Below are 24,583 nucleotides of genomic sequence, written 5' to 3' on the forward strand. Positions count from 1 at the left end.
AAAGTTTTCTGCATTTTCACATGTTTTGGCGTTTGCGCATCCATCTTTGTTGAAAAAAAATGCATCGAAAAGAGAATCAATGAGCAAAAAGAGGGATACATCAGAATCGCGAAGTTCGACTTGAAAAACTGGGCGACAGAGAGTCTAAAGTTAAAACATTTAGCGATTGTCTATGATAAGGGGGGAAATATTGTGTACAAAAAAGAATAAAAATTTGTTTAAATAGGTGATTAAGATCTAGTTAAGTGTGAAACATCAAATAAATTGTCCGCCCCCCCCCCCTGGATGCTATGGATGTAAGTGAAGGGTTTTAAAGGTTTACTCCCTGTCCAGCCATGCATCTCATCTGTATGTCCGTGGGTCTGTCTGAATGTGAATCCTGTGATAAGTCAAATAGTACTTTTTCGAGATTGATAAAACTTTGTATGTTGTTAAAGGGCCCTATGTAGAATATTCACATTATTGCATTTATTAGTCTTACCAAATTTGTGGTTGCTAAGGTTACAAAAATAGTTGAGAACTAAAATCTGCATCCTGCCATAACAAAAAAAGTACATCCGCTAGTTTAATAAAAGAAATATGGAGATCCCGTTTATTACTCCAACAACTTTAACTAGGTAGGGGACTGCTGTTTTTTCTGTGACAAAGATCTTGTTAAATATATTGTAAAGCAGAATTGTTGTAAATTTTAAATTCTTAATTATATATTTTTTTTAAATCAATTGATCAACAAATAGCTTGCAAACTTGCACATGGATCATTTTCCATAGCATTTCATTGCAGTAAAAAGCACTGACGGCTTGCATATTGATGAACACAGTGTCATTGTTTATCATAATCGTTTTGAAGACAGTCTGAATCTCGTCTCCTAGAAGACCTGTGAAGTGGGATGTGTTTTCTGTCTACACTTTCGGAGGCATACCAGTGATGGGGGATGTGTTTTCTGTCTACACTTTCGGAGGCATACCAGTGATGGGGGATGTGTTTTCTGTCTACACTTTCCAAGGCATAACTGTGATGGGGGATGTGTTTTCTGTCTACACTTTCCAAGTCATACCTATGATGGGTGATGTGTTTTCTGTCTACACTTTTCAAGTCATACCTATGATGGGGGATGTGTTTTCTGTCTACACTTTCGAAGGCATACTAGTGAAGGGGGATGTGTTTTCTGTCTACATTTTCTGAGGCATACCTGTGATGGGGGATGTGTTTTCTGTCTACACTTTCCAAGGCATACCAGTGATGCGGGATGTGTTTTCTGTCTACACTTCCGAAGGCATAACTGTGATGGGTGTTTTCTGTCTACACTTTTGGAGGCATACCAGTGAAGGGGGATGTGTTTTCTGTCTACACTTTCGGAGGCATACCAGTGATGCGGGATGTGTTTTCTGTCTACACTTTCCAAGGCATAACTGTGATGGGGGATGTGTTTTCTGTCTACACTTTGGGAGGCATACCTGTGATGCGGGATGTGTTTTCTGTCTACACTTTCGGAGGCATACCTGTGATGGGAGATGTGTTTTCTGTCTACACTTTTGGAGGCATACCAGTGATGGGAGATGTGTTTTCTGTCTACACTTTCGGAGGCATACCTGTGATGGTGGATGTGTTTTCTGTCTACACTTTTGGAGGCATACCAGTGATGGGAGATGTGTTTTCTGTCTACACTTTCGGAGGCATACCTGTGATGGTGGATGTGTTTTCTGTCTACACTTTCGAAGGCATACTAGTGAAGGGGGATGTGTTTTCTGTCTACACTTTCGGAGGCATACCTGTGATGGGGGATGTGTTTTCTGTCTACACTTTCCAAGGCATACCAGTGATGCGGGATGTGTTTTCTGTCTACACTTTCGAAGGCATAACTGTGATGGGTGTTTTCTGTCTACACTTTTGGAGGCATACCAGTGAAGGGGGATGTGTTTTCTGTCTACACTTTCGGAGGCATACCAGTGATGGGGGATGTGTTTTCTGTCTACACTTTCGAAGGCATACCTGTGATGGGGGATGTGTTTTCTGTCTACACTTTCGGAGGCATACCTGTGATGGGAGATGTGTTTTCTGTCTACACTTTTGGAGGCATACCAGTGATGGGAGATGTGTTTTCTGTCTACACTTTCGGAGGCATACCTGTGATGGTGGATGTGTTTTCTGTCTACACTTTTGGAGGCATGCCAGTGAAGGGGGATGTGTTTTCTGTCTACACTTTCGGAGGCATACCTGTGATGGGGGATGTGTTTTCTGTCAACACTTTCGGAGGCATACCTGTGATGGGGGATGTGTTTTCTGTCAACACTTTCGGAGGCATACCAGTGATGGGAGATGTGTTTTCTGTCTACACTTTCGGAGGCATACCAGTGATGGGGGATGTGTTTTCTGTCTACACTTTCGGAGGCATACCAGTGATGGAGGATGTGTTTTCTGTCTACACTTTCGGAGGCATATCAGTGATGGGGAATGTGTTTTCTGTCAACACTTTCGGAGGCATACCTGTGAAGGGGGATGTGTTTTCTGTCTACACTTTTGGAGGCATACCAGTGAAGGGGGATGTGTTTTCTGTCTACACTTTCAGAGGCATACCTGTGAAGGGAGATGTGTTTTCTGTCTACACTTTCGGAGGCATACCAGTGATGCGGGATGTGTTTTCTGTCTACACTTTCGGAAGCATAACTGTGATGGGGGATGTGTTTTCTGTGTACACTTTCGGAGGCATACCTGTGATGGGGGATGTGTTTTCTGTCTACACTTTCGGAGGCATACCAGTGATGGGGGATGTGTTTTCTGTCTACACTTTCCAAGGCACACCTGTGATGGTGGATGTGTTTTCTGTCTACACTTTCGGAGGCATACCTGTTGTTAAGAGTTGGCCATTTCAATATGAAGGCACGAGATATGCGTCATTATTTTTATTTGCTGACGATTCTAATATATATTTACCGATATTAATTCTTCCATACACAAAATGCCACACTCTTAAAACAATTTAAACTTAACAGATATTTACGTAGAATAACAATGGATAAATGACGTTGAATGCGTATATATATATTTCGCGCCAACGTATGACGTCGGATGCGTATATATATTTCGCGCCAATCTTATGATTAAATTTCCCGAACGGCGTTAACAGAAACATAAGAGCGTAGGTTCTTATACTCCCCACAATGAAATATCTCAGTATTTCATAACATATCATGCATTGTGAGCTGTATGGTCTTTTAAACCAGAGACATCTAAATGTCCATTAAATATCAATTAAAAATTCAATTAGCCATACTAATTGAAACACATATATATACATTCTGCATAAAGCAGATAAGCATTACTCACTATGACACTGACAAGGTAAACAATATTTTACCAGGGGAAACCCAAAACAGTCATGCGTACGATAAGCCAAGTAAACTTGAAATCTGTAAATAATGTCATTAACTTAATATACTTATCATCAAAAATCTATAATAAGTGATAAGAATAAGTACAAACAGATGCAATAATAGGCAATTACATTCTTCACGAAATACGTATGCTACAATAATCTCCTTTCTTTTCACCATTAATAATCTGAATAAAGAACATAGATTCATGTAACATCATTAACTATAATTATCATGTATGAAATCATCACATATGCACATATAACATTCATACCGCATCATTAAAAACTGGACAGGTGAGTATTATATACTTAAAGTTATTATTAATGATACACATTGACTCATTAATGCATATTTTATGTCAATTGTAACAGTTGCACAACAAACATAACTGTGACAAACAATTCCATCATCGTTGAAAGAAATTACATCGACACTCTATATCAGATGATAAAATAAAAAAAGTCTTTAATTGTATATAACGATTCACTCAATTTTAAAGTGACTTATACAAGTATTATCAATTTAATGTGTCAATGTTAAAATTGTTATACAATTTACATAAATTACATGAAATACATAACCTTTAAACTAAAATTTAGTCAAGGGTTCAATAACCGCGAGTCATGAGTCATTTAAAAAATGCATACATAAGAACCCTAGTTCAGGATTGTAAAATTATATAGAGCCCTAGATCGCAGTCTCTAACAAGCACAGTTTAGTAATGATTGGGATTGGGAATGATTGATTCACTGATTGGGAACCCCAAGTCCGAACTACACAGCTACCCACGGGCCCATCCCTTCCAGGAATGACCTTGACAACTCGTCCCAAAGACAAGTGTCCCCTCCGTACGTTGTCATCGGCGCTGCACTTCTCCCCCCTGTATCTATCTTTTCTCTCCACACTTCTGCTTTTACTCCTACTGTATAAGCGATCTTTTCTTTTCTTCTTTCTTTCGCGTGCCCTTGACATTGACCTTGAACGACTTCTACTGAGGGACTTTTTCTTCTTTTTTCTTTTAGTTGATCTGCTCCTACTGCGACTGTCCCTGGCTTTTTGTTTGCTATCCATGGTCTTTTCTATGGTCATCAATGCCTCCTTTCGTTTTAGATCCATCGCGACTTTCTGCCGAATATCCGGCTCAGGCGATATCCGGCGTGGCTCTGGGTCGATAGAGACCGCCGGCAAGGTGTGCACACCGGAAGGTCCATGGTCGTCTGATGGCAAGTGGGTCCGCGTCGGTCTGTACTTGTTGGTTGACGCGTTGGTCCCGTCGCTAACTTCGGAACCGGTGAATTTCTCTCTACGTTTTCGGTCCTCCTCTTGCGTACTACGGCCTCCACACCTGGAAGTTGGACTGGTTTTCTATCCCTTTCCTCCAACGTTTTAGTGTTGTCGGCGCCGGTGGCCTGTGCCGGCTTGACGACTACCCGCTCCCCATGCCTCTCTGCGCCACGACCCATCGGTTTCGATGTTTCTACGGCCGGTGGCAACGTACGCTTCACCTTATGTTCTTAAGGCCGCATAGTAGACGCCGGTGTCGGGTTCGGCTTTTGGCGCTCTGGACTCGGCTTTCGGTCGCTGGCTCCCGGTGCGTCCTCCTTACTAATGAGATTGTTCACTTTGGGTAGAGGCACTTCCGTCAGTGGTTGCTCTTTAGACGGCGCCGACGTTACTGTTCTGTGGTCCACGTGCGATACGCTGATGTCGCCAGTAGAATTTACCGCTAGTGCTGAGTTGTTGTGCGTAGACTGCTGTGTCGACCGAAAGTCATGCTGGCCATGGTCCTCGGATGGAGACGCTTTTGCATTCGGGTTCTTCACACTCGTGTGCGTAACACTCGTGCGCGCAAATAAGTCCGAAAAACCTACACTTCTGGTCGATGAAACGCCCGCCTGTCCACCGTCCGCGTACACATCAGGTCCCGGATACTCGGTTGCAGATCTCGGTGCCAGACTGGATACGTTAATCGTGGCACGGTCCTCATCATCGGTCTTAGTCCCAGACTTGTCGCAGTCTGCCTCCCTCCGAACGGATTCCTCTAGGACCGCTTCCTCCAGCTCGCACTGCGTGTCAAACATCTGTTTCTTCAATTTGAGCTCCTTGCTTGCTAACTCAAATTTATGCCTCTCCTTCATTTTCTTGAGCTTATGCTCGAGTACTAAGCGTTTAGCCTTTGCTTTCTGTAGTTCCGATATGGCTGACCCTGACGACGCCGAACTTATCCGGCTTGCCACGGAACACGCGTCGTCCTCTTCCGGTGTTTTCTCGTCAGTTGTTGTCCACTGGGAAAACTGTTCCCGGAATTCAACAAAGTTCTGTAGGCAATATTCATACATCAGTTACAAATTTTCAGCCACATCCGGCACTGAGCACAAATCTAAACATTGGAGATGAGCATTTTTTAACTTTTCAAATCTCTCGCAAAGTTTCTGGAATAAAACTTTTACGTGATCTATGTTATCACGCGACATCATGTTTTTCTCAAGTTCATTGTATAATTTCGTCATCAACGCCTTTTGCGTCGACCGTTTCCTTTTGCTGTCTACAAAGTCCATTGTGGTTTCTGTTTCTTCCATGTTGCACGAACAAATATCGAGAATTGTTAAGAGTTGGCCATTTCAATACGAAGGCACGAGATATGCGTCATTATTTTTATTTGCTGACGATTCTAATATATTTACCGATATTAATTCTTCCATACACAAAATGCCACACTCTTAAAACAATTTAAACTTAACAGATATTTACGTAGAATAACAATGGATAAATGACATCGAATGCGTATATATATATTGCGCGCCAACGTATGACGTCGGATGCGTATATATATATTGCGCGCCAACGTTATGATTAAATTTCCCGAACGGCGTTAACAGAAACATAAGAGCGTAGGTTCTTATACCTGTGATGGTGGATGTGTTTTCTGTCTTCCCTTTTGGAGGCATACCAGTGATGGGGGATGTGTTTTCTGTCTACACTTTCGGAGGCATACCTGTGATGGTGGATGTGTTTTCTGTCTACACTTGCGGAGGCATACCTGTGATGGTGGATGTGTTTTTAGCTCACCTGAGCAATAGCTCGGGGTGAGCTATTGTGATCACTCGGCGTCCGGCGTCCGTCCGTCCGTCTGTAAACAATTTGTAAACATCTTCTTCTACTAAACCATTGAGCCAATTTCAACTAAATTTCATGTGGAGCATCCCTAGGTCATGGGACAAAAGAATTGTTAAAAAAAATTTGATCACATAACCAAGATGGCCGCCATGACCATATATGGTAAAAACCTTAAAAAATCTTCTTGTCAGAAACCGCTCATCGGATTTTCAAAAAATTTCACAGGGATGACCTTTGAAGGCTCCCCTGAAAAGTTGTTCAAAGAAATTTGATTCGTCAAAAAACATGGCCGCAGGAGCTCGTTGAACTTTGCATGTTTATTCGTTTTTGCCTATTTTGTGAAAACTTTCAAAAATCTTCCACATTTTTTGTCCGATCCTTTCCAAATTTGCACAGTGTCTTTATATCAATGAGGACACGAACCCTACAAAAAATGAGCATTATTGGTCCATGAAGTACAGAATTACCTCCCCTTGAATTGAGAAAATGGTGTTTATGCAATAAAGTCCAAATTTTTCATCCAATTCTTTCCAAACTTGTAAGGATTTAGCATGGTTCAAACAAGGGAAACAACTACGGTTTATGCATGTTCTTTTTATTACAGATTTGCCTCCCTTTAATTCATTCAAAATCTCATTTTACAGCAGAGATTTCAAATCTGACCTGTAAATGAGCCCCATATTTACTGCCAGTGCTAGGTTACCTTTTCCCATTTGATCATTCTTAAGTATTGGTCTTGTAATGCTGCTACTGCTTCTGCTACTGCCACTGCTACTACTACTACTACTACTACTACTACTACTACTACTACTACTACTACTACTACTACTACTACTACTACTTCTACTACTACTACTAGTACTACTACTACTACCACCACCACCACCACCACCACGTCTACTATTACTACTTCTACTACTACTGCCACTACTACTACTACTTTTACCACTACTACTACTACTACTACCACTACTACTACTACTACTACTACTACTACTACCACTACTACTACTACTACTACTACTACTACTACTACTACTACTACTTCTACTACTACTACTACTACTTCTACTACTACTACTACTACTACAACTACTATTACTACTACTACTACTACTACTACTACTACTACTACTACTACTACTACTACTACTACTACTACACCACCACCACCACCACCACCATTCACAGTGACAAAAAACGTATTCACACAAAGGCTGCTACTACAACTTATAGCCCATATAGGGGGGCATGCATGTTTTACAAACAGCCCTTGTTTCTATGGGATTTTAACCACAACTGTTCATGTTTATCTCCGACACATATTTTTAGGTCACCTGTCATGAAGTGACACGGTGAGCTTATGTGATCGTGTGATGTCCGGCGTCCGTTGTGCGTGCCTGCGTGTGTCCGTCCGTCAACAATTTGTTTGTGTAGACAGTAGAGGTCACAGTTTGCATCCAATCTTGATGAAATTTGGTCAAAATGTTTATCTTGATGAAATCCGGTTTGGGATTGTATTTGGGTCATCTGGGGTCAAAAACAAGGTCACTAGGTCAAATAAAAGAACAACCTTCTGTAGACAATAGAGGTCACAGTTTTCATCCAATCTTTATGAAATTTGGTCAGAATGTTTATCTTGATGAAATCTGGGTTCGGATTTTATTTGGGTCATCTGGGGTCAAAAACTAGGTCACTAGGTCAAATAATAGAAAAACCTTGTGTAGACATTAGAGATCAGTTTTCATCCAACCTTTATGAAATTTGGTCAGAATTCTTGATGTAATCTGGGTGGGATTGTATTTGGGTCATCTGGGGTAAAAATCTAGGTCAAATAAATAGAAAAACCTTGTGTTGACACAGTTTTCATCCAATATTTATGAACTGTGGTCAGAATGTTTATCTTGATGAAATCTGGATTGGGATTGTATTTGGGTCATCTAGTTAGGAACTAGGTCACTAGGTCAAATCATAGAAAAACATTGTGTAGACAATAGAGGTCATAGTTTTCATCTGATCTTAATGAGTCAGGTGAGCGATTCAGGGCCATCATGGCCCTCTTGTTTGTCTACACTTTCGGAGGCATACCAGTGATGGGGGGTGTGTTTTCTGTCTACACTTTCGGAGGCATACCTGTGATGGTGGATGTGTTTTTAGCTCACCTGAGCGATAGCTCGGGGTGAGCTATTGTGATCACTCAGCGTCCGGCCGTCCGTCTGTCTGTCTGTAAACAATTTGTAAACATCTTCTTCTACTAAACCATTGAGCCAATTTCAACTAAATTTCATGTGCAGCATCCCTAGGTCATGGGACAAAAGAATTGTTAAAAAAAATTTGATCACATAACCAAGATGGCCGCCATGACCATATATGGTAAAAACCTTAAAAAATCTTCTTGTCAGAAACCGCTCATCAGATTTTCAAAAAATTTCACAGGGATGACCTTTGAAGGCTCCCCTGAAAAAGTTGTTCAAATAAATTTGATTCGTCAAAAAACATGGCCGCAGGAGCTCGTTGAACTTTGCATGTTTATTCGTTTTTGCCTATTTTGTGAAAACTTTCAAAAATCTTCCACATTTTTCATGCAATCTGTATGAAATTTGGTCAGAATGTTTATCTTGAAGAAATCTGGGTTGGGATTGTATTTGGGTCATCTGGGGTCAAAAACTAGATCACTAGGTCAAATAATAGAAAAACCTTGTGTAGACAATAGAGGTTACATTTTACATCCAATCTTTATGAAATTTGGTCAGAATGTTTGTCTTGATGAAATCTGGGTTGGAATTGTATATGGGTCATCTGGGGTCAAAAACTAGGTCACAAGGTCAAATAATAGAAAAACCTTTAACAGCATAATTAATTGTTTTTCACTAAGTGTATTATAATAATTTAAAAATCAGATTAAAGAGAATAAAATTTTCTTTATTATGGTTTTTATTTCATGAAAATCCATAAAGGATAAGTGTTATTAATCGTTGCTTAATTATTGAACAATGCGAAATATCGGTATTGATTTTTTTCCCGACATGCAGTCCCAGATATTAACCACTTTAAGCTGTAGACTGTGCTTCAATACTTCGCCGTGTTATTGAGCTGAAAAATTGATACGCAGTCGGCATACACACCGGTCATCGAGACAAATAACTGATGTGAAAACAAATTGTACATCGTAGCGGCTTAAATAAACAATTACATCTGATTAAAGATTAAAGATTGCTGCCGATTTAAATCAATTTGAGTACTTTTTGCATATATTTAATGCCGAATGGGAAGCTGTGTTTAGACTCAAGTTGACATAAATGGCAACGAGATACTTGCCTGTTGGATATAAGGTGAAAGATCTTGAAGGTGCATAAAATAAGTGGCGCTGGGAATGGTTACACGAGAAAGACTACGCTGTAGTCTACGGGCGTGAGGGAAATGGTTGATAAAAGTGGAAGCTTGTGGAAAAGCGATTTGAGAAGTTTGTAAGAAAACCCTAAATTATCAGTCTTGTGGGAAGAAGGCATTTCGTTTCCACGCAGAGGACCCTAATCACATAAAGAATATAAGAACCCTCAAGACCAACCAGGTAGGGTTTTTATTTTTTTTAAACTAACACTCCGATTTTGGTCGTATTTTCTGTTGCTAAAGTTTATTGTTTAGTTTTTTTTGCATCAAAAATCAGCAAGATAGATCTAGCAAATTTGCCAATTTTTTTTATTAATAACGTTTGATTCATTGATTGTGAGCTTTTAAAATATTTTGACCTTTGAATAAAGCATAAAACAGGAAAAGAATTTAAACAGTAATTGAAAATACGATCAAATACACCATTTTTGCTGACTGGGACAGGTCTTTTTTAGTTAAATAAAATGTTTTATTGTCCCCAACATATGAGCCCAGCAGCAAGAAATGTTTTTTTTTACTTTTTGTAAAACAAATATGGGCAACCTACCGTAACCCAAATTCGACGATGTTCTATTTTTATCGATTAAATGGATGATTATTGTCTTGGAATCATTTCAAAGTAATACAGCCGAGTTTAAAATTATTATTTTGTGCTATTTAACATTTCATTATTTCTTTATTTGCTAAATATTGCTTCATGTAACCATTACATCGTCGAATTTGGGTCACACCGGGATACAATTATTTAGCATTCAAACAAAACGATTGGGATAAAAACTAGGGGAACCCATGCTGAAATTTTCAATTTTAACTGTTGAGCAGAAGCCACCATACCCAATTTTCTTAGGTGAATGTGGAGGCTTCTGGAAGCATGATTCTGTGAATATAAATGGTGACAAACATTTGATTCTGCATTTATTAAACATGTATTATTGACTTTTTAAAGTATGTGTGAAAAATATAATAATTTGTAATGACTGTTACAGGTTTGACTGGGTTCTTCAAAAGCAACACCTGCAGTCGAGTCCATGCCAGACAGTGGGTGCATGTGAATGAATTGCCTTTTGACTAACTTTTGTGTGTTCCTTATCAAATACATGAAGATTTTCAAATATATGTGTATGTTGTTTTTTTTAAAGAAAATAGAATCACCAGAACAGGTACAGGCACCCTTTTAATGCGTCAAATCCAGGAGCTTCCGGGGGCCTCCGGCCCCCTTGTCCCCAGGACCCACTGAGGGCCCTGCGGCCCCCTGGCTCGCAGCTTTAAGTTCAGGATTTTCAAAATATCCAACTTTGACCCCTGCAAATGCTTTGCTAAAACTTTGGCTACAGTTTCTAAAATTTGGCTACACAAAATTCCATTTGGCTAAAAAGTTGGCTACAGAAATTTTTGGGCCAGGGGAGCCCTGTTTGGATTGTATTTGGGTCATCTGGGGTCAGCAACTAGGCACTAGGTCAAATAATAGAAAAACGTTGTGTAGACTATAGAGGTCACAGTTTTCATCAGACCTTAATGAAATAGAGTCAGAATGTTTGTTTTGTTAAAATCTGGGTTGGGATTGAATTTGGGTCATCTAGGGTCAAAAACTAGGTCAGATTTAAAAAAAACTTTTGTAGACAGTAGAGGTCACAGTCATTAAATCTTTATGAAATTTGACCAGAATATTAATCTTGATGAAATCTGGGTTGGGATTGTATTAGGGTCATCTGGGGTCAAAAACAAGGTTACCAGGTCAAATCATAGAAAAACTTTGTGAAGACAATAGAGGTCATAGTTTTCATATGATCTTAATGAAATATGGTCAGAATGTTTATCTTGATAATATCTGATTTTGGATCGTATATGGGTCATCTGGGGTCAAAAATTAAGTCACCGGGCCAATTCTAGTAAAACCTTGTGTAGATGAAAGAGGTCACAGTTTTCATCACGTCTTAATGAAATTTTGTCAGAATGTATTAATTAATGAAATTTGGCTTGGGATTGTATATGGGTCTAATAAAATTTAAGTTTACGAAGCAAGGTTAGTCAGGTGAGCGATTCAGGGCCATCATGGCCCTCTTTTCTGTCTACACTTTCGGAGGCATACCAGTGATGGGGATGTGTTTTCTGTCTACACTTTCGGAGGCATACCTGTGATGGTGGATGTGTTTTCTGTCTACACTTTCGGAGGCATACCTGTGATGGTGGATGTGTTTTCTGTCTACACTTTCGGAGGCATACCAGCGATGGGGGATGTGTTTTCTGTCTACACTTTCGGAGGCATACCAGTGAAGGGGGATGTGTTTTCTGTCTACACTTTCGGAGGCATACCTGTGATGGGGGATGTGTTTTCTGTCTACACTTTCCAAGCCAAGGCATACCTGTGATGGGGGATGTGTTTTCTGTCTACACTTTCGGAGGCATACCTGTGATGGGGGATGTGTTTTCTGTCTACAATTTCCTAGGCATACCTGTGATGGGGGATGTGTTTTCTGTCTACACTTTCGGAGGCATACCAGTGAAGGGGGATGTGTTTTCTGTCTACACTTTTGGAGGCATACCAGTGAAGTGGGATGTGTTTTCTGTCTACACTTTCGGAGGCATACCAGTGAAGGGGGATGTGTTTTCTGTCTACACTTTCCAAGGCATACCTGTGATGGGGATGTGTTTTCTGTCTACACTTTCGGAGGCATATCAGTGATGGGGGATGTGTTTTCTGTCTACACTTTCCATGGCATACCTGTGATGGGGGATGTGTTTTCTGTCTACACTTTCCAAGGCATACCAGTGATGGGGGATGTGTTTTCTGTCTACACTTTCGGAGGCATATCAGTGATGGGGGATGTGTTTTCTGTCTACACTTTCGGAGGCATACCTGTGATGGGGGATGTGTTTTCTGTCTACACTTTCGGAGGCATACCTGTGATGGGGGATGTGTTTTCTGTCTACACTTTCCAAGGCATACCTGTGATGGGGGATGTGTTTTCTGTCTACACTTTCGGAGGCATACCTTTGATGGGGGATGTGTTTTCTGTCTACACTTTCGGAGGCATACCTGTGATGGGGGATGTGTTTTCTGTCTACACTTTCCAAGGCATACCTGTGATGGGGGATGTGTTTTCTGTCTACACTTTCAGAGGCATACCTGTGATGGGGGATGTGTTTTCTGTCTACACTTTCGCAGGCATACCAGTGCTGGGGGATGTGTTTTCTGTCTACACTTTCGGAGGCATACCTGTGATGGGGGATGTGTTTTCTGTCTACACTTTCGGAGGCATACCTGTGATGGGGGATGTGTTTTCTGTCTACACTTTCCAAGGCATACCTGTGATGGGGGATGTGTTTTCTGTCTACACTTTCGGAGGCATACCTGTGATGGGGGATGTGTTTTCTGTCTACACTTTGGAGGCATACCTGTGATGGGAGATGTGTTTTCTGTCTACACTTTCGGAGGCATACCTGTGATGGGGGATGTGTTTTCTGTCTACACTTTCCAAGGCATACCTGTGATGGGGGATATGTTTTCTGTCTACACTTTCCAAGGCATACCTGTGATGGGGGATGTGTTTTCTGTCTTCACTTTCCAAGGCATACCAGTGATGGGGGATGTGTTTTCTGTCTACACTTTCGGAGGCATACCTGTGATGGGGGATGTGTTTTCTGTCTACACTTTCGGAGGCATACCTGTGATGGGGGATGTGTTTTCTGTCTACACTTTCCAAGGCATACCTGTGATGGGGGATGTGTTTTCTGTCTACACTTTCCAAGGCATACCTGTGGTGGGGGATGTGTTTTCTGTCTACACTTTCGGAGGCATACCTGTGATGGGGGATGTGTTTTCTGTCTACACTTTCCAAGGCATACCTGTGATGGGGGATGTGTTTTCTGTCTACAATTTCCTAGGCATACCTGTGATGGGGGATGTGTTTTCTGTCTACACTTTCCAAGGCATACCTGTGATGGGGGATGTGTTTTCTGTCTACACTTTCGGAGGCATACCTGTGATGGGGGATGTGTTTTCTGTCTACACTTTTGGAGGCATACCTGTGATGGGGGATGTGTTTTCTGTCTACACTTTCGGAGGCATACCTGTGATGGGGGATGTGTTTTCTGTCTACACTTTCCAAGGCATACCAGTGATGGGGGATGTGTTCTCTGTCTACACTTTCGGAGGCATACCTGTTATGGGGGATGTGTTTTCTGTCTACACTTTCCAAGGCATACCAGTGATGGGGGATGTGTTTTCTGTCTACACTTTCGGAGGCATACCAGTGATGGGGGATGTGTTTTCTGTCTACACTTTCGGAGGCATACCTGTGATGGGGGATGTGTTTTCTGTCTACACTTTCGGAGGCATATACTCAGAGGATTACTCTTGAATGTTCTACATGTGATGACCAATGTGGGAAATCATTCCTTTATTTGGGTTATGATGTTTATAAATCTGTAGTTTACTTTTGTATAATTGGTTTTAACACTGGTTGGTATTTACTTTATTATATATAGTTTTACTCTCTTGTAGTTTATGCTTTAGTTATTATTGATTTCAAAGTGGTTTTCAGTCTTAGCAAGTTATCTGTTTATCTGTTTGCAAGTGTTGACACTTTTGCAGGCCAAAAGAAGAGTTTTCAACATACTACAAATTTTGCAAACATTTGTATACCTCTTTTGTCATTTACATGAATTTGTGCTAATTCATTTGAAAAATTGGCCTAACACAATCTGTGTGTTATAAAATTATATTTTGTATGAACATATGAACTAATTATGTTTATGTGTCCGATATGTTGAACTGCAGACATCTTGAAGTCATTTGTGACTCCTAGCGACTTCAGATAACTAATTTCAGCGGCATCTGAAGATCAGTAGTCAATGCTATGTTCCCATGCTGTGTTTGCCCTTTCACAGGCTGCGCGCAGGAGAGTCAGTGAGATAGCCTTGCCCAAAGTGCTGGGTGGATCAGGGGCAGCTACTCTCCATCCCTCTGCCTCCATGGTAAGTGCAGTTGTCTCTCTTGTTGCATACATGCAGTTAAGCCAACAATCATTGGCATCTTCTGCTCTGATATGTTCAGTGTGAATATTATCAGCCTGAAATATTCAAACAACACCAATAGTGTTCAGATTTATAGAGGATTACAGTATAGCATGTTATGATCATGATTTAGTGTAGAATAAGTGTTTTATATTTTGGTTTTCTGCATGATAAAAAATACAATTTCCATGAACAAGTCCCATTAAAGATTCTTATATATCAGTACTTTCACTATATTGAAAACACAATTGAACAGGCTTATAATGATTTACATTATTCATGTAAATTTGGTTCAAATAGGATTCTTCTTTCTTTTTGTATGTATGAGAATGTACCTTACTTATCAATGATGAACTGCTATATAAAGTTTTATTCAATAATTGTTTCTTGTGTGTTCATGACAGGTGTATACTTATGCTGCATGTTGTTTACCACTTAGCCTAGTGATGCATGTTTAGTTGGTTTTAAGTAATTTATTGTTAAAGTCCCTTACTCAGGTTTTTCTAAGCCTCTCTTAATAAACTTATCTGTAAATATACTTACACACACACACACACATATATATATATATATATATATATATATATAGCCTAGAATTATCTAAATATACCTCCTTACGATCAAAACAAATAAAAATGTTCTTGCAAACGTTTATTTAAATTTTAAATCTATACATTTGCACCCAAGAAATACAAAATTTTATGTGTTGAAAAGATGTACATTAATGCATGATAAGATCTTATAAAAAATATATATGACTGGTGTGCTGATGTGCTGTCTACAGAACTTACAAATTACAAATGATTCCTTAATAACATACAAAAAACATGTGTTGTTAACATAACTTGTTATGAATTATTGTAATAACTGAATCGCTTGAAGCCTGAAATAAATTATAAATATGTATTATTTCCTAATGCCTGACATGTTTAACCATGTATTGTGTGTTGCATGCTGTATATAGGACCTTTCCTATTATGAGCCTCACACCCATAGGGCGGTGTCCCTGCGCTCCCTCCGCTCTGATAGCTCCCTAGATGAGGATGAGGTAAGTCTGTGTAACCCTGCCCCCTCCAGGAGGTAGCCGCGCCCCCAGCCCTCACCTACCCTCCAGTCATTCTATACATAGATGGTGACGTCACTACGTTATTATCACCTCTATACTTAGACGCATCACGCACCTCCATTTGGAGGCATTTATGACTACGACACAAAGAAGTCCGCGGATGAATGAAGAATTTGCTTTATAAGTAAACTTTCATGTTATGATTTAAAAGTTAAGTATAATTTTGTTCAGTCTTACGGTCTTATGTTAGTATCAATTAAAATTTTTGTAAGTTTTCAACAATTTCGCTCTTTATTCATTTTTTTTAAACTGTACTTTCACTTTCGGTTGTATAACAACATGTATCCTTTATTGACGAAAGTTTGCAATGAAATAGCGTTTTCAAAACCGCTTAAAAAGTTTCAGAAGGTGTGTCTGATGCATGTTATGAATAGACACAATGTCATAGCTATATTGCCGACTAGTATGGGAACAATTTGGTATTTCAAGTGGCTCCATTTGCATTGCAAGAGAAGTTCAAATTGACTTGTTCAGTTTGTTAAATTTTGACACCCTAATTATATATTTTTTTATAAGTGCCTGATAGATTTTTTTCTTTAAATAATTGAGATCAATGAAAATTTTAGTAATCGCACAGCATTGATGTTCTATGATGGTCATTTTTTAGTGGAATAGTATGTTACAATAAAACAATTATAACTATTGTATTAATGAATTTAGATTAGGTGTCGTCTTTAAATGGGGTAGTAATTCATTATATGAGATTAGCACATTATATAGTTGAACAATAAATAACACTTTAATGACTTACCATAGTAAAATAAAGTAGCATAGAATATGTTGCAGGTCATAAAATGTAAAACTGAAGTTCAAACTCAGAAGAAGCTTTACAAATATTTTACACTGTCACTGACAACACTGCTGGTTTTCCAAAAAAAATCCTTCCTATCTACCTGACCTAGTTTTTTGGGGCAAATTTAAATATTTTTAATATCATTGACTTAAATTATTAAAATATCAATGTGTTTTGATTACATTAGCTTATTATATTATTAATAATAAATACTTTGCAAGGAAAGTCCAATTCTGTTTTAATTAGTCTTAATTTGGTTCTAGTAAAATTGAAAATATCAGTGACATCCAAAACATGGCTTATATGCGTATGAATGCATATTTTCTTTGACAGTTACATAGTACCCTATTTAATTGGATTAAAACAACAAATAACTATAGTTCTACAACCCAGCCCAAGTTGACTCAAACTGAATTAATTCATCAATTGATCCTATTTAATTATATTAAAAACAACATGTGTAAGATTTTGATAATATCCCATGTATTCCTCTAGTATTCCTGTAGTACACCAACATGCACTTACTAATGATTTACATGCACTCCTTAAACAGTTTAACAAAAAAAATGAATGATTAATCCAAAGAAAACAACAAACAAGCTGCTTCATATAAAAAGTTAATTACATAAGATTACATAAGCAAAATAATCATTTTGATAATAAATCAAGATTATACTTTTACCAAACCATTATAAATTTATTGTGGGGTGGGGGGGGGGGGGGGGGGGTAATGTAAGCACTAAACTCAATATTGAGTGCATTTGAAAGAGATATAAATGTTTCATGCATTGTTTTTGATGAAGCCCACAAGTCATGGTCCTTTAATGGTAGCTTTCCTATTAGGGAATTTTATACTTATTTTTTACTCTACAATCTAGCTCCTTTGTCATAAAATGAGAAGTTTTAATATCCAACAGGTTTTGTGTTTGAACCTCACAAATTTTATAATACCAAAGTCCCATCATATAATCATCATCACAATCAGCAGCAGCATTATCATATTCATCATCATCATCGTTGGCAGCAGCATCATTGTGTTGTATTATCAGAATTCAATACAAATACAAACACAACCATTACAACTCTTACTACTACTACTACGACTAATTAATTAATTATCTACTACTACAACAAGAACAACAACTACGACTACCGGTACTACTACTGATCTTACTTCTAATACTACTAGTCTTCTACTACTACTACTACTACTACTACTACTACTACTACTACTACTACTACTACTACTACTACTACAACTACTACTACTACCACCACCACCACCACAACCACCACCACTACTACTACCACCACTACTACTACTACTTGGTACACCAGAACTTGTTGTCCATGGAGACGATAATGAGAACTCCCAGAGTATTGATCGAACCCACGTCCAGCGGACATCATTCTCTGCACCATAGCGACCATGAATTAATATTTGACGCCATGTACAACATAATTCACCTTATTACAAAAAACATGGAATTCACAAAATGACTGAAAATGCTTTAAAATAAATGCAAATTTTAAATTTGAAACCAAACAACCTAAGCAATACATAATAAGAAACACTACTATATTGAAACACTGATACCATGAACATTATAGGGTGTAACACCTTATGTACATGTACCAGACCTTTTATGTACTACCGGTACTTTGAAACTTTACGTACCACCTACATAAAATATAGGTGTTATTGTCCATACATTCATAGCAGTCCTAATGAATTAAGGTCATTCTCTAAACATGATTAAAGTCTAAAGAAGGAAATTATTTGATTTTTTTACAGTTTGAACATTAAGGTCATTCTCTCTTCTCTTCAAAGTATCACATTTCAATTATACAATATAATACAAACATTTTAGACTTTATAATCCTTAGTAAGGATAAGATAAGAGACAAATGAATTTTTATAATTTACTTCAATTTCAGGTAAGACTAATAAATCATTTATTAAGTACTACATGTACTTGGGCTAATAAATTAAACTAAGACACTCAGTGACACTAAGACAATCTGACAAAATATAAAATCTATGGCCAATATAGATCTATAAGTATAAGTCTAAATTCATAAATACTATCACACAAAATACATTTCATCAATAACACACATTCATATTAAATTAGTTACCGTAAATTCGCGAATATAATACGCCCTCGTGTTTAATACGCACCCCCAACTTTGGTCCAAATTTTTTGGTAAAAATTCAAAATCCGAGTAAAATACGCACTAAAAAATTCAGTGTCCGAAATCGGCCATGACACTGTCATTTCCGAAAAAAATGTATTCACACTTGTTAAAATAAAATTTCAGATTGAAGATTCCTGTTTAAAGTGATCGCTGTCATCTGTTCTCCCACATGTTAAATGTCTTTATATATTTTCTCCATTAAGTTTATTTGAACGTATTATTTTAAACAATAACGACATTTAGAGCAATACCGGTAATTATTGACCATATCGGCAAGCTATTGCATTCCCAGTACACATTACGTTCGACAGTGTTTACACCCACTCTAATTTTCGCGCGCTTTTAGACAAAGACTTGACAGGAAAATACATGAGAAATAGATTTGCTAGCGTAAGCGTCGGGTAAGCAACAAAATGGGGAAAATATATTTTTGTGTTGTGAAAATAGCAAACCAATTTGGCGTTATCACACATCTGTTTCACAGTGCTACCCCGGTATATTGATCGCGATGTGTTATCGGGCCGTTGTCATGACAGTTGCATAATAAATATCTGTCTATTGTTTATATTACCGTTGATTGTTTTATTAACGCAAACATATGGTTAATTTGATACCAATGTGACAATTTTGAGACAATACACGGGTCCCGCTGACAAGCGATGGCCCTTCTCAGCACCTTTACCGATAACACATGGGCCACCTGCTGACACCCGGGTCAAGCAGTCAGCAAAAGAAAGAAACAGAGACGCTGTTTTTTTATAACATTTAATTCCATTTGACAATATTCAGAAAGATGATAATTATAATTATAAAATAATAAGTATTATTATTATTATTATATATATAATATCGATGGTTGGTCTATTAAGCATGTACGGTACTATACGGTGTAGCCGTGACAATTACCGTAAGCACAGTTGCCCCCCTTTGATGTAATTGTGTAATTCAAAATGGCTTACGCGCAGCGAATTACAACGATTAAGTTGAACATTTTCACAGGAAAATTTTTGTTCTGATCTAAATTCGTATATTATACGCACCCCCTACTTGAAGAAAAATTTGGCAGGTAAAAAAGTGCGTATTATATTCGCGAATTTACGGTATCTCTTTATATTATAAATATGGTACATAAAGTGTCAGATAGTGGTACATAAAGTGTCATTACATAAACGGACTGGTACGTAATGTGTGACATTCAACATTTTAAAAATCAGTTAACAATATATGGACTTCATTGTTTTGCATATACGCAATCAAAGCATATTTATTAAAAATTAAAACACACTGTTCATGGCTGTATCTTTTTATTTATACATGCATCAACTATTCTGGTTATTAATACATTTTTCAAATTATATATAAACAAGAGCATCACATTATGGGTGCCAAGCTAGGCTGCGGTGCAGTTTTGAATAAATGAAATTTATTAAAAGAATTTTTAGAGGTTAGTGACCTTGACCTTTGACCGAGTGACCCCAAAATGGGTGTGGTGTGTAGAAATCATCAAGGTGCATATACATGTGAGGTTTCAATGTTATAGGTGGAAGCACTTTGATTTTAGAGCCGATTTAAAGGTTTTAGCATGACGCGGACGTCTGACGACGAGCTGTCTATGACAATACCTAGGGTTTTCCCCAAAAACAGCCGAGCTAAAATTGAGCGCCATTAGTCCAAATTTTTGACGCTCTTAAATATTAAGCTACTTTTTATATGGGTAATATTTAAAGCAAAGAATTTAGCCCATATAAAAAGTATCTCTAAATTCTTTGCGCGTCTTATAAATAAGACTAGAGCACCATATAAATTAAATGGAAAACATACAACATTATGTCAAGAAAAATAAAGCTGTAAAAATCTCACCTGCTCGTCTTTGATGTTGCAATAAGCACATTCAGCATTTTCAGTATCTACTAAATAAATATATGAAAGTGCCAAATGTCCAAGATACCATGACGTCCTCCTCAAAATGTTAGATCCTTTGAACTCCATTTATTTTATCCCTGATTAATCCTCTCACACATGAGGCCTACATGTAAGATTCCTTGTAATGTTCACAGCGTTTATTTTAAATCGTTTACGTTCTCAAATTTCAGCAGGTATTTAATTATAAATATTTATTTAAGATTTTGATTTATTTACTATTTCGAAGATACAGTCTAAAAACGTGTTTAGTTAGTCTAAGTTACGTGTTTAGTGATTCTTACAAACAATAGACTGACATGAAAAGTGGCTCCTTTTGAAGCACAAACTGCATCCATGTATATATTACAGCTGGCCCGGTTTGATGGGGCCTGTTTTTGATAATAATTAATTACCATTTTTCACTTCCGTGTTTATTATGTTTACCAACGCCATGATGGAAAAGAGTCCGTTTCCCACAATGCTTAGCGCGCATTCACACAGGTCAGTAAGACCGGTGTGACACAATGACCCTCCAGTAGACATAGACACCACCTGCCTACATACAGGCACAGTACTGTTCACATCTTGACTTCACAAAACAGAAAAGCATCTCCAGGACAATAAAAATTCAAACCTGATTATAAGTTAACGAGTGATCATAATTGATCAGCAAGTTCTTAAAATTGTCTGTCCTATGTTATATGTTATATTGCACATTAAATTAATAAATTAAGTTACACTGTTCATCTTCCTTAAGCAAATAGATAGAGGCATAGATATCAGTTTAACTACCTATTTGTCTTGTTGGATGAATTTCAATGTTTGTGAACACAGGGTCTGAGCTCTCCTATGAAATACCCATACCATAGACATTGTAGGCTCCTTTGACAACAGTGACCATCTAACCTGATACCAGTCCTGATAAAGAGCTTGTATTTTCTCCTGAATTATAGCTGCTAATAACTGAACATACCATCGTAGCAGTTAGTTTTTTTTGCAGTGAATGGCTACCTGAAGTAGCAGTGTCTATTTGCAGTTGCCCGCCAGAGAAGCTCCAGTAATGAATTTGTGAACATGCTTTTGTGTTCTCACACATGCACTGGAGCTTATAAAATATGTTGTTTAACAATACGTTATAACTTTGATTTTATATTTGATGGAAATGAATGTAACAAATTTGATTATATACTGTTGAATGGCGATACTGTGATACCCAAGTTTTCATTATATGTTTAACTAAAAAAATATGTGAAACTACATGTTCACAATTAAACAACAGATGTGTTACTATGAAATCGTCCAGCCCAATCATAATGTCTGCATTTAAACTCAATACAACAAATCCATGTAAAACTGAAATTGTGGTAAAACTTTCAATAAAGATGTCATACATTTGCCCAATCAGACAACAATTAAAATTGTTTGCACTGTAAATTTGTTTATCTGCTATTTAAGGACGCTTCAAATAATACAGTATGAGATTTGCTTTTTACACTTAACAATCTTATTTTAAAAAGTCTATGTGACTTGGATACATGGACACAGATATTTTAAAATAAGAATGGAACATATATTGCAGGTGTATAAAAAATTATACATAGTTTGTAAATGCAATGACAGTGTGTATTAAGTAGAAAAATATTATTTTAAGGTAAACTTGTCATGCAATGTCAGGATTAATCATGATATAACATGAAAAACCGCAAATGTCTACCGTGTTTATCATCCAAGCTTCTGTGAATTGTGGGCCATCATAGCCAATATGTTGACAGTGTGACCTAAGCTCGACATGCATGTGCTGTAAAAGGCAGTTATAGGCAACAGCCTGTTAAGAATGGTTTGCACTGTATGTTGATATTCTGCTTCTTGCCTGCCAGTTCCTGACCAGTGTCTGGAGCCTTGTTGACCTCTGCAGCAAGGTAGTCTTGTTTAAACAAAGTTTGGTTGCTGAAATCATGTTTGGTCTGTTCTTTAAATTTCATGAGTTCGTTTGACTTTGGTACCTATTACCGGTATTGATTGAGTTATTAAGCATTATTGTGATAATAATCAAAGTTTGAAAGGGATTATCAGACATTCCCAAAAGTGCCGGACCGTCGGACCTGACCGACGTTTTTAAGAGAGGTCCGATTGAAATTGCTATGTTGCCGGTCCGAATGTCTGGTAAATAATAAAAGAGCAGAAATGTATTTATTTCCTAGAATTAAAATCTGGAAATTAAAGAGAGCTTAAAACAAATATGAGCATTAAAAATGCGTCGTATTTTTGAAAACATTCATGAAATGTTCGTGCGCATGCGCACTGAGTAAATTTGTCAATAGTGCTTACAGTTAAACGAAAACACGTTTTGTAACTCAGATCGTTGTTATCGGGGCATTAACAGTTCATTCCCGTTCAAATGTACGCTTTATAGTGCGTTTTTATTGATTTTTATTTCTTTATGGCCTTTTTATTTACATTTACAGTAAAATTCTGAGTTTTCATGTAATTTCGCGACCAGGAAATAGTTGTCAAGAAATTTTCTTAACACCGATAATTGCATTGAGCTTTTAAAACTTAGTCTGAGTAATTGTTTTTGATATCCCACATTTGTTCTGTTGTTTTAGGTAGTCTTTATTGATTCCTAACAAGTATATATGTGATTTTTTGTTTAAATGTAGTGTATTTACATTCTTCACTGACTTCAGTCACTGTCATTTAACTCTCAGCGATGCTTTTTTTTAGCTCACCTGAGCACAAGGTGCTCATGGTGAGCTTTTGTGATCGCCTTTTGTCCGTCGTCCGTTGTGCGTTGTCCGTTGTGCGACATTTGCCTAGAGGCCACATTTATTGTCCAATCTTCATGAAATTTGGTCAGAAGATTGGTCTCAATGATATCTTGGATGAGTTCGAAAATGGTTACGTTTGCTTGAAAAACAAGGCTGCCAAGGGGCGTGGCATTTTTACTTATATGGCTATAGCAAAATCTTGTTAACACTCTAGAGGCCACATTTATTGTCCGATCCTCATGAAACTTGGTCAAAAGATTCATCCTCATGATATCTTGGAGGAGTTCGAAAATGATGTCCGTTGGTTGAAAAACATGGCCGCCAGGGGGCGGGGCATTTTTCCTTATATGGCTATAGTAAAACCTTGTTAACACTCTAGAGGCCACATTTATTTTCCGATCTTCATGAAACTTGCTCAGATTATTTGTCCCAATGATATCTTGGATGAGTTCTAAAATGGTAACCTTGGCTTGAAAAACATGGCTGCCAAGGAGCGGGGCATTTTTCCTTATATGGCTATATATGGCTATAGTAAAATCTTGTTAACTTTCTAGTTTGCTCAATCTTCATGAAATTTGGTCAGAACATTGGTTTCCTGTGTAGTAAAGTTTGGTTTTATTATGTCAATATTATGTGACATTAACTGTATTATGTAATTTTTCATAACACAGAATTTTCATAGTTTACATAACAGTTTTAGTCATTAACACTTATGATAAGCCTTTCAACTAAGATCATGCATTTGATATAAAATCTATGTAAACTCTTAAAAATTACGTCCATTCCATATGTACAACACGCTTTGTTTGTCGGACAAAATGGCTGCCAGATAAGCGTTGCTGAGGGGTGTGTGAAAAATAGATATCTGATTGGCTGATAGAAAAATGTGGGCGGA

The 24,583-nt window shown here is 37.8% G+C and overlaps 1 protein-coding gene across 1 annotated transcript in view; it reads left to right on the forward strand.

Annotated features, from left to right (window-relative positions):
- LOC127853002 (uncharacterized) overlaps window positions 1-24,583 on the forward strand; it is a 102,729-nt gene that overhangs the window by 20,176 nt on the left and 57,970 nt on the right. Inside the window, exons 7-9 of the mRNA XM_052387120.1 lie at window positions 14,775-14,861; window positions 15,865-15,948; window positions 22,798-22,839. Coding sequence (XP_052243080.1) covers window positions 14,775-14,861; window positions 15,865-15,948; window positions 22,798-22,839 — 213 coding nt within the window. The remainder of the gene's footprint in view (window positions 1-14,774; window positions 14,862-15,864; window positions 15,949-22,797; window positions 22,840-24,583) is intronic.

The sequence above is a fragment of the Dreissena polymorpha genome, chromosome 12 (genome assembly GCF_020536995.1).
Source record: "Dreissena polymorpha isolate Duluth1 chromosome 12, UMN_Dpol_1.0, whole genome shotgun sequence".
NCBI lineage: Eukaryota > Metazoa > Mollusca > Bivalvia > Myida > Dreissenidae > Dreissena > Dreissena polymorpha.